A 20,506-nucleotide genomic window follows, 5' to 3' on the forward strand; every position below is an offset into this window, starting at 1 on the left:
TCAGCACCAAACTACAACAAATTCAGAGTGGATCACATTGTTAACACAGTTATTATTTTACTTGCAAGGGGAGATATACTTGTAGCCAAGTTTCATCTGGAAATATAGCTCTGCTCTTCGGTTTAAATCAAAATACTTTTATACCTTTTTTCCACAAGGAACAGTGATTAGATTGCTCCATTCCATAACATTACATTCGTCTGTTATTTTCATCTTTATTTTGTTCACACATTTGATCTTTAGAAGTTTCATCCTGTTTTTCTTGTTGTCAAACATCCCCCAGGCCAGAAAACAATTGCCTGTCATCAAAGTAAATAGTTTGTTCTCAACACAAGCACACAAGTGTTTTCTCATCTAAACCAGCAAAGCACCTTAGGATTTCATAGACCCTGTTTCATTACATTACAGTTTACAAAAGTTACAAAGTCATAATAAAGACTTCAGGATTACAGATAGATTTTTTTCCACAAGAGGGAAAATGAGAAAATTGAAAAGATATTACAAAAATCTGTTGATTTTGTTTGTTCATAAAGTTTTTAATAATACAGTGTAGCTTTTCTAATTTTTAACAGCCACAATGACTTTGTTGCTATCCTTGATCTGCCTGAAGGAGAACACCAGTACAAGTTCTTTGTAGATGGGCAGTGGGCTCATGATCCATCAGAGGTATGTGCTCATTTAATTTTTAATACACTTAGATTTTTAAAAATCTTGAATCTATGATATGGTTGGGAGAAAATGAAAATAGAAAAAATATATATTGTGTTACATCTACATTGCAAAGTGGGATAATTTCTTGCTAATTGCAGAATGATTTGAATTAATGACCTTTGCCATTGGGAGGTTAGGTGGGAAAAAGGATTACAGTAATAAAGTTTGAGAATGGTAAACTGTAGTTGCACTGGTTGATGAATTTATATATTGGGTTTCCTCTGGAATTATTATAAATGGAATGAAGGCACTGTTAAAAATGTGGGTTATGACCTTTAATTTTACCGAAGAAAAAATGGTTTGAGTCACTTAGCACTGTAGTGCAAGGATGCTTATTTGGTGCAACGAAAATTAAACTTACAAAATTTAGTGAAAATTAGTGAAACTAGTGAAAAAATTGCCAATATGTACTAAAAGATATCTACAAGAAACACAATAGCTCCATACTTATTCTTGTCTAATGTGAAATCCTGGCAGTCTCTATATTTCTCTCTCATAGTGGGGGCAATGAACTCCTTTAATTCAGCGCAAAGGCATACCATCTTTAATTGCTAACAAAGTTAACTTAAGTGAACACATGAATTAGAATATGAAACACCCCACAATGTAATTACTATCATATTACAAAATAAATAGAAATATCAGAATCCGGTTTATTATCACTGGCATGTGTCCATTCAATGCAATACATAGTATAGAAGAAGAAGAATAATTAAATAAGTCAGTGGTTCCCAACCACCAGGCCACAAAGCGTGTGCTACAGGGCCGCAAGGAAACAATATGATTTGGTGATATGAAATAATATGAGTCAGCTGCACCTTTCCTCATTCCCTGTCACGCCCACTGTTGAACACATGCGAGGGTCATCAGTTGCCTAAATGCAGTGATACCCTCGCACCAGGGATCACTGGTTGGCCTTGGGTAACTGCCACCTCATGCGGTCGGCGAGGAGTGCCGTTGATACTGGCTTGGAGCACGGACAGATGGGTGCCACCTCTAAACCTGTTTAGCACACCAAATGTTTTGTGGGGAACCCAGTGCTAAAATATTTGCAGACATCTTAATTCAGGCTCAGGGTTTCATAAGTAGCAGAGCAGCTACCTCACTGCGATCTGCTGAAAGTCATCCCTCGAACCAAACTTTTGTCGGCTGCTCTCTGCGGACTGCGACTGCTGCGGCCATGGTATGGGGACCTCCAGCCCTTACCTTGTTCTCTCACCGGTGCAGTGATTTTATATGTTCATATGAGGAAAATATACACTGTGTGTTTAATTTCCAAACATTACCTTGAAATGTTATGATGCTATTGACTTATAAGTGAGTTATAATTGACTTACCACTATATTCATGCGAGGAAAATATGCACTATGAGTTTAAAATTAAATTTGTTAGATAAACCCTTTTAGATAAGAAATTGAGTGTATTAGCCACTTATAAGTGACTCATAGTTGACTTATCAGCTATATTCTGGTTGTGATTAACCAGATAACCCCATCTGGTCGGTCGGTATTGTCAATATTAAACTGGTCCGCGGTGCAAAAAAGGTTGCTGACCCCTGAAATAAGTAAATCAATTACAGCACACGTACATTGAATAGATTAAAAATTATGCAAAAACCAGAAATAATATATATTTAAAAAAAAGTGAGGTAGTGTCCACGGGTTCAATATCTGTCTAGGAATCAGATGGCAGAGGGGAAGAAACTGTTCCTGAATTGTTGAGTGTGCCCCTTCAGGCTTTTCTGTACCTCCTACTTGATGGTAAGAGTGAGACAAGGGTACATTCTGGGTGCTGGAGGTCCTTAATAATGGACGCTATCTTTCAGAGACATCGCTTTTTGAAGATGTTCTGTGTACCCAAGATGGAGCCGACTAAATTTACAACCCTCTGCGGCTTCTTTCAGTCCTGTGCAGTAGCCCAAACCATCCCCCCCCCCCCCCCCCACATACCAGACAGTGATGCAGCCTGTTAGAATGCTCTCCATGGTGTATCTATAGAAGTCTTTGAGTATATTTGTTGACATACCAAATCTCCTCAAACTCCTAATAAAGTATAGCCACTATCTTGCCTCTTTATAACTGCATCAATATGTTGGGATCAGGTTAGGTCCTCAGAGATCTTGAAACTGCTCACTCTCTCCACTTCTGATCCCTCTCTGAGGATTGGTATGTGTTCCTTCATCCACGATCATCTCTTTCATCTTAACTGATGTTGAGTGCAAGGTTGTTGCTGTGACACCACTCCACTAGTTGGCATATCTCGCTCCTATACGCCCTCTCATCTCCATCTGAGATTCTACCAACAATGGTTGTATCATCAGCAAATTTATAGATAGTATTTGAGCTATGCCTAGCCACACAGTCATGAGTTTAGAGAGAGAGAGAGCTAAACATACACCCCTGAGGTGCACCAGTGTTGATGGTCAGCAAGGAGAAGATGTTATCAGCAACCTGTACAGATTGTGGTCATCCGGTTAGGAAGCGGAGGATCCATTTGCAGAGGGAGGTACAGAGGCCCAGTTTCTGTAACTTCTCAATCAGGATTGTGGGAATGATGGTATTAAATGCTGAGCTACATCGATGCACAGCACCCTGACATAGGTGTTTGTGATATCCAGGTGGTCCAAGGCTGTGTGAAGAGCCATTGACATTGCATCTGTTGTTGACCTATTGTGGTGATAGGCAAATTGCAATGGATACAGGTCCTTACTGAAGCAGGAGTTCAGTCTAGTCAGGACCAACCTCTCAAAGCATTTCATCACTGTAGATGTGAGCGCTACTGGGCAATAGTCATTAAGACAGCTCACATTATTCTTCTCGGGCACTGGTACAATTGTTGCCATTTTTGAAGCAAGTGAGAACTTTCACTTGTAGCGGTGAGAGGTTGAAAATGTCTTTGAGTTCTTTCACCAGTTGGTTGGCACAGGTTTTCAGAGCCTTACCAGATACTCCATCGAAACCCTCCACCTTGCGAGGGTTCACCCTCTTTAAAGGCAGCCTAACATTGGCCTCTTGAGCCAGAGATCACAGGGTCATCAGGTGCAGCAGGGAACTTCACAGCTGTGGTTATATTCTCCTTTACAAAGTTGACATACAAGACGTTGAGTTCATCTGGTAATGAAGCATCGCTGCTATTCATGCTGTTGGATTTTGCTTTGTAGGAAGTAATGTCTTGAAAACTCTGCCAGAGTTGTCATACATCCGATGTCACCTCCAACCTCGTTTAATCTACATTATTTAATCTATATTAAATACTGTATACAAATAACATTCACATTTACATATCCCTATTACTAAATAAATGGAATATTCCACTGTGTATGGAGGGAGAGGACAGCATGAAACAGCAGAACACTCAACACAATTACACACTTACAGTTAAGGACAGTTAAAGAATAAAATTTACCTAAACTTCGGTGTCTGACTCTGAATGTATGTGGCAATGCAGGGAGAAACTGTGAGCTACTTATGAGAATGTACTGGGGAAGATATCGAAGTGTGTACACTCACTACCATGACAGCAAAATGACAAGGCAGTGTTTGTGTGAGTGTGAACGTGCATGTGTAAAGAGTGTGTTTGCTGAGTGCTCTCCATCACAGATATACTTAAGATAAAAGTCTTTACAATAGCGTTATGTTAAAATGGAATATATACAAGTAACATTTGAAAAAGAATTAGCTAAATATTTTGAGATACGAAATATGTAAACATGCAAGGAAGTTGATTATGTAAGTATGATGAGCTAAATTGACCTCTTGTGTCAATATTTGTTTAATTAAACAATATATAAGTTGTTTTGGAAATATGTGGATGAAAACCTTGTATAAATGATATTCAACAAAAAATTATAATAAAAATAATATTTATGAAATGCCTTCAGAGCCCCTATGCATGAAAATGTATTTTAATTATAAAACATAAAAATTGCCTCTCTCTAATTAATTACTTCGCAGCCAGTGACAACCAGCCAACTTGGGACAATCAATAACGTTATTCAGGTGAAGAAATCTGATTTTGAGGTGTTTGATGCCCTTAAATTGGATTCACTGGAGTGTTCAGATAACTCAGGTAAGGTGCGTATTGCAATAGTTAGTATAATTAATCAATATGAAAATCGCAAATCAATTTACTAAGAAGCATATTTAAATCTGGGACAAGAGGGCAAAATTGAACTTAAACCTGCCACTTAAATTAATATTCATTCTTTTTAATCAAGTGAGAAGTGTATCATGTAAAGCAATTTATTACCTTGGGTTGTACTAGAGCAAATTTGAATATAGTCATTATTGTTAAGTTTGGTTGGATTCTGATGTTTTCCATCCAAAGTTCTTGTAGAATTCATAAGTAGAGGTACAAAAGTTGTTGCTTCACGATCATTTTATTAAGTGTTGATAGAACAAAGGAAAATTGAACAGACAGTAAGAGGTCTACTAAGCAGAAAGAGAGAGAGAGAGACAGAGAAAGGAACTAAGACGACGACGAGCATAGAACAGCTATTTTTATACCCACAGATAAGGACAATTTCCTTTCAAATTTTTAGATAATTGTCAACCAATGAGAAAGCACGTATTCAAATACTACATTACCAAGTTAATCAATGAGAAAGCAGTTATTCAAATAATGTAGAACAAAGAAACTACCAGGGCTTTCCAGAATTATACTTTGTATAGCCACTAGACACATTAAACTGTTATATGTATATTAGAAAGGAGCACTGCAAAGAAGTGCATGAAGCCAACAGAATTGGAGATCTATTCAGGAAAATTAGAGAAATCAAAGGAACATTTCATGCAAAAATGAGTATAATAAAAGACAAAGAAGAGAAGGATCTTACAAAAGCAGAAGACATCAAAAAAAGATGGCAGGAATACACAGAAAAATTGTACAGGAAAGATCCCAACAGCAAAGACATCTGCAATGACTCTCTGATCAATCTAGAGCTGGACATCCTGGAAAGTGAAGTTGAATGGGCGATAGAAAACATTGCCAATAATAAGGCTGCAGGATGTGACAGGATTCCAGTTGAATAGTTTAAAGCTTTAAAAAGGTGGTGATGTAGAAGTGTTGCATACAGTTTGCCAACAGATCTGGAAAACCTAACAATGACCTTTAGACTGGAAAAGATCAATTTATATTTCAAATGCAAAGGAATGTTCAAATTACTGAATAATTTCACTAATTTCACATGCTAGCAAGGTAATGCTAAAGATCATGCAAGCAAAACTGTAGCAATGAGAACGAGAACTGGAAGATGTACAAACTGGTTTTAGAAGAGCCAGAGGCACCAGAGACCAAATTGCTAACCTATGTTGGATAATGGAGAAATTGAGGGAATTCCAGAGAAGTGTTTATCTATGTATTTATCTAAAGCCTTCGACAGTGTGGACCATAATAAACTATGGCAAATTCTTAAAGAAATGGGGATACCTGGACATCTGATCTGCCATATGAGAAACTTTACAAAGATCAAGAAGCAACAGTTAGAACTGAACACGGAACAACAAACTGGTTCAAGATTGGGAAAGGAGTATGACAAGGCTGCATACTGTCACCCTACATATTTAATCTATATGCTGAACACATCCTGAGGAATGCTCGTCTAGAGGACTCAAATATTGGAATCAAAATTGCCAGGTGAAATATTAGCAGCCTCAGATATGTAGATGATACTACTCTAATGGGTGAAAGTGAGGAGGATCTGAGAAAGTTTCTGATCAAAGTGAAAGAAGAAAGCGCAAAAGCTGGCTTGTTGCTCAGTATTGAGAAAACCAAGGTTATGTTGACCAGCACCATTAACTCCGTGGTAATAAATGGAAGCAGTGATGGATTTTGTCTTCCTCGGTTCGAAGGTTTCTATAAATGGTAACTGCAGCCACAACATTAAACAATGCTTACTTCTGGGGAAGGCGGCAATGGCAAATTTAAATAAAATACTTAAGAGCAGAGACATAACATTGTCTACGGACATCTGTATAGTGAAGACTATGGTATTTTCAGTTGTGATGTATGGCTGAGAGCTGGACTATTAGTAAGGCTGAATACAAAAAAAATTGACACCTTTGAACTTGGATGCTGGAGTTTGTTGGACAACAAGAAGATCCAACAAGTCAATACTTGAAGAACTACAACCACACTGCTGACTAGGAGGCTTGATTATGAGACAAAAGCTCAAATATTTTGCCCACATCATGAGAAGACAGGATTCCTTGGAGAAGACTCTCATGTTAGGTAAAACAGAAGGTAAAAGAAGGAGAGGATGACAGAGGCTATGATAGATAGGTAATATTACTTAGATCTTGGGGGATCTTAGGGAGGCAGCTTCCAACAAGAATACTTGGTGCGTAAAAGTCCATGAGGTCTCTTGAAAGAACTGAACAACAAAAATATTAGGACTTCTTAAAATACAAGCAGAGAATTAATGATTAAACTGCAAAGAAAATAAGAACTAAAGAGTGTAATCTAAGAATTAATCAGTCAGATCCAACAGTTGGAAAGGACAGCAAATCTCTCAATTTAACAGCAACATCTCTGATTCTCTATGCTGTTTTATTCTTCTAGGGTGGTTCAAGGCATGATCTTCCTCTGAGAATTCTAGCTTCCAGCATTTCAGTGTTAAGTGTAGTGTGAGACATCAAGCGCAAGTGACTGACTGCACTGACAGAATGGTTTTTGACATTTTGAGAGTTCTTGTCCACAGGCTTGCCAGTGTTTCATTTTAATTTTGTGATTGCTTTTAAACATTCAAAAACATTTCAGTTCACTCAGGAGCTGTTTAAAATAATGAAAGTAAGACTAAGGTGTTTTACGGGCCTTTCAGTCAGCTGATTTTTTCATTCATTCCAATAGGGTCGCAAGTACATGAGAAATGGGAAATTTATGGAAGTAGATCTTGGTCCACAAGTGCAATGCAGATGCCCCATAATTTACATTAAAACCATCAATCTGGAATAGCCTCATCATGGGTATATTTGTATCCACTGTATCTATGTGGATCTCAGAAATAGATTATCTTAATGAGATAATAATTGGATAAGCTATTTTACTGCAGTTTGAGAAACAAGCATTGATGAGGAAGCAATGCGAACTTTCCTGCTCTTCTTGAGGGTGCTCAGTAACTTGTTAAAACATCTCATCAGAAAGATGGTATCTGAACATACACTTTTCCTCAGTTAATGGTGAAGTATTAATAGACAAACTTGTATTGAAATCACTAAAACGGGACTTGAATCATAGAGATTCATAAAAAGTATGAATGTTTCCCAGTGCCATGACTGACATGTATAAAGCATAGCAGCATTTTTGGGTACCCAGTTCATTGAGGGACTACTTCTGAGACTGAACTGATGCCTGATGTTGAAGTGGCCTGTAGAATATTAAAGTTAAGTACTTGATTATAAAGAATTTCTTGCCATCTGTGCTGTGGAACTTAATAAAAAATTTAACTGGATATAAACCAATCAGTTCATGTTGGCTCAAGCTGGGAGCCCTGCTGCAGAAAGGACTGATGCCAAGATATTCCCTTTCAGAGGAGGTTATAAGAATATTACTGAAAAAAGCAGCCTTCAGCTCAATGTTGAATGCCAGTTTCTCTTTCTTTATTTAATTGAATAGATGATCTTGACTTTCTGTGACAGAAAGATTGAGATGAACAGCAAAATGCACCATTTGTGTCAAATTATAACAGTGAGGATTGTACTGGGTAGCCCTCAAGTACACCATGCTTCCAGTGCCAGAATAACATATCCACAACACACCAACAGTTTTTAATAAATCTATTTCTTTATTTTCCTGCAAAATGCCTGCAAGAAAATGAATATGGCAACATATTCATACTTTGATAATAAACTTACTTTGAATTGAACTAACTTTCATTTTGAGGGAAACAACTTCTTAAAAGGTTTAGACATATTAGAGAGAGATTGTAAAACAGATGAGGGAGTTGCACTGCTGATCAGCGGGTATTTCACGGTGGCATTTAGAGAGGACATGCTTGGGGCTTATTCTGTGAAGCAATGTTGGTAGAACTCACAAATAAGAATGGTGCAGTCACTATGATGGGGTTGTACTGTACATCTCCCAATAGTCAACAGGAAATAAAAGAACAAATATTTAGATAGATTATGGCAAGATGTAAAAACAATAAGTTTTTTTATCGGAAATGATTTTAACTTTCCCATTATGGACTGGTACTCTCTTAGTGCAAGATTGTTAGATGAAGCAGAATTTGTTAGGTGGACCCAAGAGATCTTTTTTCGACACTGTATGTAGACAGTACAACTAGGGAGGGGGACATCCTGGACCTTGTATTGGGAGGTAATCAGAGTTTCAGTCAGAGAGCATTTTAGAAATAGTGATCAAAACTGTAAAATTTCAGGTAGTTATTGATAAGGAAAAGACTGGACTTCAGGTGCTAAATTGGAATAAATTGCAGAAAGGCTAATTACAACAGTAATAGGCAGGAGCTGGAAAGAATAGTTCAAGTTTAATTGTCATATAACCATACATGAATACCCCTGAATACAGCCAAATGAAACAGCATTACTCTGGGCCAAGGTGCAACACATGGTACTGACAACCACAGACAGTACAAAGCACATATAACACATAAGATAGTAAGCATAAATAAGATATCAGTAAAATACAGTCACACAAAAAGATATTGTGCTGTAGGTTTTCTATGTTTCTATGCTGAGTCCATGAATGTTGCTTAAGTCTGTAGTTGAACAGTTACAGCTTGATTTCTGCCGAGCAAACACAAGAGCTTAGCACCGACTCTAGCTTGGATGCCATACCACTGCCTCCAGTGGAGCACACCAACTCTGACACCTCTTTCCTGTGCGGCTGTAAACAGGCGACACTGTGGCTTGATGCCTAGTTCTCGCTGTTGCCAAGGCCACGCAGCTCCCCATCTGTCCACCCTGCTAATGAGCTGATGGGGTAGACCTGTAGAACTTTGTTCTTAATGTCCGGCAGAGTCTTGCGATCGTATAGAATAGATAAGGTGTGAATGTCATTAGGTAAGTCCACATCTGCCACATGAGTCATTTAAAGGCTAGCTGGTCGGTATTCAAGGCCAACATGTTCCCATGAGGAAGAAAGACAAAGATGACGAGATGTTGGAAATCTGGTTAGAAAGAAAAAGGAAGTATATGCAAGGTTTAGGAAGTTGAGGTCCAACAGGGGTTCAGGTTTTGGTATTATAATTTCTGCTTCAATTGATGGTTCACTGTTTCTTATGGATGCTAAACTTTGATCTGCCAGATTTGAGTCTATCCTGTTTAGCAGAACTTTAATGCCACATGCTACAATGGGGACTATTCTCAATTTAAAGCAGGACATTGGCTCCATCATCTCCGATTTAAAAAAAAACTTATCACTGTATGTGACATGACATTTGTTGTTTTTCAGTAGCATTACAGTGCAAAGATATAAAAACATGACTTTAAATATAAAAATAAATAAACAGTGCAGAAGACGAAATAATAAGGTAGTGTTTATGGACCATTCAGAAATCTGATAACAGAGGGGAAAAAGCTGTTACTGAATAATTGAATCTGTGTCATCAGGCTCCTTATCTCCACCCTGATGGTGGAATTCAGAGGAGGGCATCTCCTAGATGGTAAGTGTCCTTAATAATGGATGCTGACTTCTTGAGGCACTGCCTCTTGAAGATGTCCTCTGGCAGGAAAGATTGTGCCCACGATGGAACAAGCTGAGTATATACACTGTGCTTTAAGCACTTCTACTCTGAATCAATGCATCTTTCACTGCTTGGTGTTTGAGAATGGGTCTAAATAGGTTTATCCCTCATATTGGTTAGCTCATTTCTTGCTGAAACCCTGTCTGGCAGCTGTGATTTTCAGGGTGATCCAGCTTGATCAGTGATGGTGCTGTGAAGCCTTTCTGCTTGATGAACACTGCTGCCCCATACCCAGAGTACCTTCTCCTACTACTTTCACCATTACTTCCAATTTTTGTTCAATGTCTAAGGACATTGATTCATCATTTTAGAAAGGACATTATGCTTTCTTTGCCTGTGTATGATCTGATTGCATAAGATTTCATGGGATATGGAATCGATGTGATCTCCTAAGGTTACTCTTTTCTGCTTTCATGCCACTGCACTGCTGAATCTATCTAGTTGGTGGGACAGATGTAACTAAGGAATTGCAGAATAGTAACTAAGGAATTGCAGAATAGAATTGGATTCATCTGGAATTGAATGCTGGAAATGACCCCTTTTTGATCTGCGGGATCAGTTGTGAGTTTAGTTTTTTTAAAAGTTCATGGATTGGTTATATTCTACTGATAGAATATAATACTTGTTTTAGATTTGTCAAGTTCACCTCCAGGACCATACCATCAGGAGATGTATGTTTTAAGGCCTGAAGAGCGCTTTAAGGCACCGCCTATTTTACCTCCACATCTACTCCAAGTCATTCTGAACAAGGATACACACATTTCGGTAAGTCTATTAAAATAAATTTAATTAAAATTGTTATTTTTTGACACTCCAAATTATTGAAATGATCAAAAGTTCATCTAAAATCTTTATTTTCAATCTTCAAGATCTTTAATAATGCACTCAAGATTGAGCCAAAAATTTGTTAGATTTTGTCAGAAATTCAGATGGAAAAAATAGCATATAGTTTTTCTCCAAAAAATCTATTTCTAGTGGATCACCAAAGGTGGATTTTATCATTTAAAAATAAGTTAAATTTATGCTACTCTTTACCTGGTTTTGGGGGCCTTGCAGTGTGTATTTTGTCTCCTTAATTTCCTACAGACAAAAATACAAAGAGTAAAACTTCTTAAGAACTCTGGTTCCCTCAGAACTTTGCTGACTGGAAAATTTTCCAGACTTTTGGATGTTATATACCAACTCAACTGCAATCAAATTTTAAACGTTACAATTTTTTGTAATCATCTTTTTAGTGAACCAGGTGAGTTTAAAGAGAGCACAAAAGACACAGGAAAGCAGAAAATGGGACCCAGTTCAACTTAAAGGAAGTGTGGAAAAAGAGGCTCTTGTGAATTTAACAGGGGTTTGGGAGCTTGTTGAGTTGAAAGGGAACTTGGGAAGCTGGAAAATGGGGTCTTAAATGCCAGATTGCTGTTTATAGACTTCAGTTCCGCATTCAACACCATCATACTCCAGAAGCTGTCCTTGCTGGATACTGGACTTATTAATAGTAAGGCCACAGTCAGTCCACATGGGCAGCAACATCTCTCATCCCATTACTCTGAGCCCTGGCACTCCCTAAGGGTGTGTGCTCAGCCTGCTGCTTGCTGTTCACACTGCTGATGTATGATTGTGTCACTGGATCCAGCTCAAACTGTGTCATCAAGTTTGACACAACAGTGGTTGGCCTTATCAAAAATGAGACGAGACGAAGTATAGAGAGTAGTGGAATGGCTGGTGGATTGGTGTGAGGAGAACAGCCTGAATGTGGAGAAGACAAAGGAAATCATTGTGGACTAAAGGAAGGTGCATACAAACCATCCCCCTCTGTGAATACGAGTCCTCCATAGAGAGAGTTAAGTGTACCAAGTTCCTGGGAGTTCATATCACAAATGACCTCACTTGGTCCCTTATATCATCTCCCTGAACAAGAAGGCACAGCAGTGCCTCCACTTTTTAAGAAGATTGAGGCAAGCAAGGCACTTAACCCTCTTCTTAACTGTGTTTTACGGGAGCACAATGAGAGCATCATGAGAATTTGCATCTCCATCTGGTTAAACATTGGACCTGAAGTCCCTGCAAAGGACCGTCAGAACATCTGAGAGGATTGTAGGGGTCTCTCTACCATCCATTAGGGACATTTATCAGGAATGCTACATATGCATGGCCCTTGGTATTATTAAGAATCCCACTCATTCATTCAGCATTCTCTTTGACTTCCTACCATCAGGCATGAGACTACAATGCATAAAAGCAAGAATGGTAAGGATGAGAAACAGTTTTCTCCCCCAGGCCATTAGGCTTCTGAACTCCCAGACGTGTTGTATTCAAAGTGTCACTGGCTAATCTGTTCTGTACCTTTCAGTATTTAAATTTAATGCTCTTTAATTTGTTACTTATGTGTGATTTATCTGTAGATTTTATCCTTGCCTTCATAAGTTATCATGTGTTATCTGTGTATGTGCTTTACACCCTGGTTCGAAAAAATGTTGTCTCGTTTCTATATACAATTATTTACACACATGCACACGCAAAAGTTTGGGCACCCTGGTCAAAATTTCTGTTACTGTGAATAGTTAAGTGAGTAGCAGATGAACTGATCTTCAAAAGTCATAAAGTTAAAAATAAAACATTTTTTTCAATATTTTAAGCAAGATTAGCGTCTTATTTTTGTTTTGTTCAATTTTAGAGTGATAAAAAGGAAAGAAGCACCATGCAAAAGTTTGGGTAGCCCGAGAGATTTGAGCTCTCAGATAACTTTCACCAAGGTCTCAGACCTTAATTAGCTTGTTAGGGCAATGGCTTGTTCACAGTCATCGATAGGAAAGGCCAGGTGATGTAAATTTCAAAGCTTTATAACACTCTGAAAATTAAAATAAATGATGCCCACAAAGCAGGAGAAGGCTATAAGAAGATAGCAAAGCGTTTTCAGGTAGCTGTTTCGTCAGTTTGTAATGTAATTAAGAAATGGCAGTTAACAGGAATGGTGGAGGTCAAGTTGAGGTCTGGAAGACCAAGAAAACTTTCCGAGAGAACTACTCCTAGCATTGCTAGAAAGGCAAATCAAAACCCCCTTTTGATTGTAAAAGACCTTCAGGAAGGTTTAGCAGACTCTGTAGTGGTGGAGCTCTGTTCTACTGTGCAGTGATACCTGCAGAAATATAAGCTTCATGGAAGAGTCATCAGAAGAAAACCTTTCCTGCGTCCTCACCACAAAATTCAGCGTCAGAAGTTTGCAAAGGAACATCTAAACAAGCCTGATGCATTTTGGAAACAAGTCCTGTGGACTGATGAAGTTAAAATAGAACTTTTTGGCCGCAATGAGCAAAGGTACGTTTGGAGAAAAAAGGGTGCAGACTTTCACGAAAAGAACACCTCTCCAACTGTGAATCACAGGGGTGGATCGATCATGCTTTGGGCTTGTGTTGCAGCCAGTGGCATGGGGAACATTTCTCTGGTAAAGGGAAGAAGGAATTCAATTAAATACCAGCAAATTCTGGAAGCAAACATCATACCATCTGTAAAAAAGCTGAAGGTGAAAAGAGGATGGCTTCTACAAAAGGATAATGATCCTAAACACTCCTCAAAATCAACCTCAAGAGGCACAAGCTGAAGGTTTTACCATGGCCCTCACAGTGCCCTGACCTAAACATAATTGAAAATCTGTGGATAGTCCTCAAAAGAGTATTGCTTTTGTTTATCTATTTCTATATCCTTTGTTGATGGCTGTCCCAACTTTTGTGTCTACCACAAATTTAGCAACCTTATATGGTTTCTTTCCTTACTTCCTTGTCCATGATAATGCTGTCTATGGTTTAGGCCTATTTCTATTTTAACCATCCAGCATAATTTTCTGTTTCCCGTTGAAGCCAATGTTTATGGTATGAGCCAATTAATTTTGTGTTTGAGCAATTAGATATGAACTGAACAGAATATTAGTTCCCAATCTGGCTCCGTAGTTCTTGAGGTGGGGTTTGGGAACTATGTTCTTCTTCATTCTGAGCTACCATGCATTGTAATTGAATAAAAGTGTATGTAGGAACAAGTCAACAAGTATATTTCCCTACTTAAACATTGTTGACTGATGATTAGATGTATACTTATCTCAATCTGCAATTTAAATATGTTTTGTCATTTTCGTATATGAAACAATGAATATCAAGCATAGCACAGTGCAGGCCCTTTGAACAATGCTGTCATTGTTTTGACCATATTTGTCTCTCGTTGTTAAAAACATGCAACATTTGATTCTTAACTCTAAAACTACTTAAGTAGTCAGTGGTTTCTTTACTCTTAACTGTAATAAGTCCATATTATTTTTTTCCACAGTCCTTCATCCTAGCACAAATCACTCCTGGCCAGGGAGTCTTAGGTTTAGATATAGTCTAAGGTTTGTTAGTCTTAGCTTTTCCTTAGTTTAAACCATACAGTATATCATAATATTTTTAGGATATCTTAGAAGTAATGGAAGGCCACTAATATATTTCCTTGTTATAAATCATTACTTTCTTTCAGTATTACAACAAAAAATGTTAATGCATGCTGCATTGTTTGCACCTCTGATCTTTATCAGTCATTTTCTGGTTCTCTTGTATTTTCTTTCCTACAATTTCATTTTTGTTTTATTGCATCAATATTTGATCTGTGAATTTTTTAAGGCTACTGCATCACATTCACCTCCTGCAACAAAGTGTAAAGAAACCATGAACTTCTTTATCATGAAGCTTTATCTACTCAATTGAGCTAGCTGTTTTCTATGTTGTACCTTCCTGCCTTCATCTGGAAAGGGTAGTTTTTTTCTAATTGCCCTCTTTTCTTATCCTTGAGAATCACCTTCTACAGTTTAAACTGCTGCATAGCCAGCTTAATTTTTTGGTTCTCATGAAAGCTGATGTTTATTAAAAGTTTAGTCTCTCCTACAGTAACATTCCCACTCCTTCAAATCTGCTGTCAAGATGTTTATGCTCAGTGGAACAATGTTTTTTCAATCTACCATTTTCTTCAAAATCTTTGAATCCATTGTTGCTTCCCAAATCCTCCTTCATTGTTTCTAGAAGTCCCTTGCCAAAATCTCAATTGATGGTAGATATAATAATTTCAAGAAAAACAACGCCTTCTTGCCCTGAACGGGGTTGTTGATATCACTGAAAATTCTGTCTACCATTTTTCTACCAGTGTCCAGATGGATTACACTGACCTGGTTCCATTCCTTGACTATTCAATTGAAGCCAGAAATGGCTCCCTCCCAGTTAAGTAATATCATGATTTTAAACATTTATCCCTGTTTCTAAATCTTTGCCTGTTTCTGTGATGTCCATCAGCTCTAGGATCTTTGAGTTTCTACACTCCATCAGTTCTGTTCTTTTGCATAGCTAAACAAAATAATCATCTACCATTAGACTTCCACTTCACCTGTTAAAACCTAGATTTTGGAATTCCTTTCATAAACCTTTATATCCCTCTAATATTCAAATAATTTTTAAAACCTATCGCTTTCCAATCATGTAGTTTGACGAAAAGTTTTTCTTAAAAGCACTCATGATTAAAAACTTCTGTTGCTTTACTACATTTAAAGCTATACAAGCCGCTTTGAGATATAAAAAATTCGATTAGAAATTTTGTAATTAGCTATTGCATTTGCAGTCTTTTGAAATATCTGGTAAATCAGTTCCATACTTGGCTTTCAGTTTTGTTGAAGCAATAAAAATGTCTAACTCACTTGTCCATCTCGCTTATCTAGTGTGACCCTGCTTTACTACCTGAACCAAATCATGTGATGCTGAATCACCTATATGCACTTTCTATAAAAGTAAGTTTGCCAACTCTTCAAATATTATTCTGATTGAAATGTGATCTGTGTGGAAATGTGCAATTTCCCCATTTTTTAATCAGCTGGTTGAAATGCATCACAAGTTATTCACCACTGTGTATAGAGTGCAATATAAAGGGGAGAGATCTTAAACCATGATACTTAATTATTATAAGCTAGTAATAATTACTAGTTAATAATTAATAGTTAATTATTTTGCTAAGGTGCTGTTTCTCAAAATATTTTGTTGTATTGATAGTATAATCCACTAATGGAAGGTTGTATTGTTTTATAAGTCCCACTGGCTTGTGCACGGTGCTGTGCAGTATGGAAGCTTTGAAATAAGATTATTAGATCCTCTTAAGGATCCAAATGATCCTTGGTCATCTTAGAGATCTGTATCAATCTGGAAGGGATTTCAGTGGCTTGAATTGCCTTCATCTCTGAGTACCCAATGACAAGGTGATATGTCTGAATAGCTGCAATGGGTAGGGAATGATAAATTTAGCTGCAGATTGCGTTGTGCATTTTTTGATGACTAATCTCTCATTTAGGGTATTGGCAGATTCCAGGTATTGACAAAGGCAAACTTGATCAAAGACTTCTGTCTTTTGGTATCAAAATTCCAGAGCCTTTGATCACCTTGTCTGTCAAGACCAGGATGACCGCACAAGTGGAATCATACAACTTTGGTTTACAGTTGTGTTTTTGACTTCTGCACATACACATCCATGAGATTTTGTCACCCTCTGAAAATGTTTTCACATGCATACCTCAGTCTGAGGGTCAGAGAGCTGCATCTTAAAAGTGGCTATTTTTAGCTTTTTTCTATTTCAACCTTATGTTTGGAAAAAATACTTGAATTTAAGTATTAACTTTCATGATCTTGGAAACTAAAAATGCTTTACATCCAATGAACCGCTTTTTGTGGTGGGGCACTTGCAGGAAAATGGCATTCAAGATGCTCAGATAATGCTGCTTATAAAAGATAATCAGCAGACTATCTGCTTTCAGATGCTGTGAAGATTGGGACTTGGAGGTAATTCCCACCCTCTTTTCAAAATAATGCCTTAGAATATTTTGCATCCTCCTTTGAAAATGTTTGTTGTAGTTTTACATCTCATCTGAAAGGCAGAACCTTAGAGAGTGAGCAGTCCTACCACACTATATTAAAAAAATTGGTCAGTCAAAACTTTTGTGCTGTAATCTGGAGTGGTTTTCTCGCTTGGCATGAGTGCCACCATGCAAAACTTAGATGATTTCTCCAAGCATTTTAGTTTCTTCCCACATTCCAAATATGTGCTGGTTGGTAGATTCATAGGCCACTAAGTTGCCTCTAATATGGGTGAGCTGTAGTTTAATGGCATATCAAACAATGTGTTACAGTGAAATAAATGGGAGAATGGGATTGATGGCATTACTTTGAGATGATGTACAGTTGAACAAGTCCTTCGTGCGGAAAAGAATTGAAAAAGATTTTGCCATCTTTTATAGAAGCATTCTATTTTTTCCAGGATACTAATGACTTACTACACTTTCCCTTTCTAGTTCCAGGACTCATAATGCTTTGTAATTATTGTAAGAATGTCTAAAAATATACCACAGCATCACAAAGTGATCTGTAGATCTATTAGTCTCCTAAACTACTTGACCTTTGCATTAGCATTCCTGCGGGTTTTAATTCTTCCAGAGTCCAAGTGAGTAAAATGAACCTAGAATGTTAGGAAATTTTAGTAGCTTTTAAAATTTTAATCCATTTACTGTTTCAATGTATTTATATCAATACATTAATTTACTATGGTAAATAATGACTAACCCATAAATAATTTTTCATCTTATTTTTCTGTTCTAGGATGGAGTGATGGTTCTCAGTGCTACACATCGGTACAAGAAGAAATATGTTACTACTTTACTGTATAAACCAATCTGATCTGTTATCCCTGTAGCCAGCATGCCACAATGGTAAATGAATGCCCATGTTAGTTGGCTGTTCAGTGATGGAGCTTCATTAGGATTTTAGCAGTTGTGTTGGTTGCCTTCTACATAATCGCTACAAGCACTTTCCCAGATTGAGGTACAAGTTCAGTACTGAATTTCATAGCATTGGCAATGACAATACAGTTTGTCAATATGGATTGGAAATGTGACAAGCATTTGTAAAACAAGAGACAATCTTAGTCATGATGAGCGGTTACACTAGGAAAAGTTTACAGTTGGAGTTTAGATTTTATATTTAAACACCTTTAAATAGCTTATTTAGTATTTATTAAGTATTGCATTTTTCTTGGAGATGTGACCCAATCTATTTTAATAAACCTAATTGTTTTGGATTGAGACCTCTTAATGTTTTGTATGTGCAAGTAATTCTTGCTTTTAGCATTGTCCTATTTAATACACAGATTCTGCTTTCTATCTGTGTTGCTGCTCATTTGTTCTTGATAAACAAATATGAATGTTTCCAAATGGGACATGTTATTCATTGTACTGATTTGCAAGACGTGAAGTACATTAGGTAATAGATCTTAGCTGGAAAATATATTTACAATACTGATAATAAACTAAAAAATGCATAATTAAATGTCCATGATGTTCGACAAAATTTTAAAAGTTATGTAGATGTACTTGTTTACACACAGCTGAGGCACAAAGTACATGATTTATTTTGTAGCTAATTAAGGATAATAGTTGCAGACTAAAAAGGCAGATTCTTGAAAAATGGGCAAATGTGGCAAATGAAATTTAACACTGAAGTGATGCATCTTGATAGGAGAGATAATGGAAAACAAATTATACATTTTTAAGAGTGTGGAAGGACAGATCTGGTTGTGTACATAATCTTTTAAGATGAAAGAAGCTATGAAAGTTTCTATTTTTAAAAAAAAATGTGTTTGTAAAGAAGGCATGCACTTGAAATACAAATAAATTATTATGCTAAAGAAACTGGTACAGTCTCAGCCATAGAAGGGTGTTCAGTTCTGAGCAGCACTCTTCAGGAATAATGTCAAGACTTTAGGAAGGTATGGAAGGAGTTTATCAATGTTACCAGTGAATGTAACATTAAAATAATGGAAAATCTGGCAGCGACCCAGACCAAAGTAGATTAAGAGTTTTGAAGTAAATATGTAAAATGGTGAACAGATTTAACAAAGTACAGGAGAATCTGGTTTCCGTGGCAGATGGATTGGTTGCCACGGAGCATGTATTTAAGGCAATAAAACAAAGTTGAGGTGATGTTAGGAAACAGTTTTTACCAAACAGTTGTGATTGAAGCAGATTCAACCGGAATTTTCAAAAGGGAAATATTGAAGTGAATACATTGTACGGGTAAGAGGAAGATGGTCAGCACTAGAAGTGATTGGATAGCTCTCTCAAAAAGCAGGCAGTGAGTGATACACTGAATGGCTTCATAATGTGCAATGTCTGTAATGCAGAAATGTCAATATTATTTATCAAAGGTTGCTTTCCATTTTCATGTGATCTGATTTTGAGGTTTGAAAGAAGAGTTAAAGGAAAAGATGAGCATCATATCTACAGAATGTTTTTGAATTCTCAATGAGGAGCATAAGAAATAATTTTTTCAAAAATTTTCAGGATAAAATGATTAGATATTGATGGTATTCTCTGTAAATAACAACACAGAGGTGGTAATTCTAATTTACCTTTTGTATAAAGGCTACATAGAATGCAGATGCTGCTCTAAGATATTTAATGTTAATTTTAATTAACATTTTAACTAAAGTCTAAATGGACAGATCTGAAAGAACTTCCTTGTTTGAATGTTGTAAATTTTTGGATCATAATTTGATGCTCTTTTTCAGTAACTGAAGATTTTAAGAAGTAATAAGCCAATACATAAATACACAAGTATTTCTATAATTTGTTGGCATATTCTGATAGAGCAAATGGTGCACCGTGATAGTAAAATACAAAGCAGGATTTTTCATTTGATACTTTATGATACGTTATGGCTGGAAAAAAAGTCATCCTGCATCTATCTCTTTTTTTGATAGTTTCCTTATTGCTTTAAAGTAGCATTCCAGGGAACACAAAGAGTAAAAGATTTTCTGAGGCCTGTGTGAATTGTTTGAGTAATTAACTAGCCTTACATTGATGATATGCACAATTTTATGATTGGATGCCTGATGTTTCCTCTGTTAGTCTCTGCAGTAGAAAAGTTTTTAGGTTTGTGATATAGCATGAATATTTAATCTTATACAGAGACTACTGAAGTGTGAAAATTTTAATGTATATATATTTGTGTGTACTGTAAATCTTAACACAAATAAAATATCACAGCTGACTTA

General features: G+C 36.9%; 1 protein-coding gene across 2 annotated transcripts in view; it reads left to right on the forward strand.

The window, feature by feature from the left end:
• Nucleotides 1-20,495, forward strand: part of LOC132402005 (5'-AMP-activated protein kinase subunit beta-2-like) — a 53,006-nt gene extending 32,511 nt beyond the window's left edge. For both annotated transcript variants that reach the window (XM_059984439.1, XM_059984440.1), the window contains exons 4-8: nucleotides 573-666; nucleotides 4,665-4,779; nucleotides 11,043-11,176; nucleotides 16,134-16,202; nucleotides 18,055-20,495. In XM_059984439.1, coding sequence (XP_059840422.1) covers nucleotides 573-666; nucleotides 4,665-4,779; nucleotides 11,043-11,176; nucleotides 16,134-16,202; nucleotides 18,055-18,132 — 490 coding nt within the window. In that variant the 3' untranslated portion in view covers nucleotides 18,133-20,495. The remainder of the gene's footprint in view (nucleotides 1-572; nucleotides 667-4,664; nucleotides 4,780-11,042; nucleotides 11,177-16,133; nucleotides 16,203-18,054) is intronic.
• Nucleotides 20,496-20,506: the final 11 nt, after the last annotated feature.

This window comes from Hypanus sabinus, chromosome 11, assembly GCF_030144855.1.
Source record: "Hypanus sabinus isolate sHypSab1 chromosome 11, sHypSab1.hap1, whole genome shotgun sequence".
Taxonomy (NCBI): domain Eukaryota; kingdom Metazoa; phylum Chordata; class Chondrichthyes; order Myliobatiformes; family Dasyatidae; genus Hypanus; species Hypanus sabinus.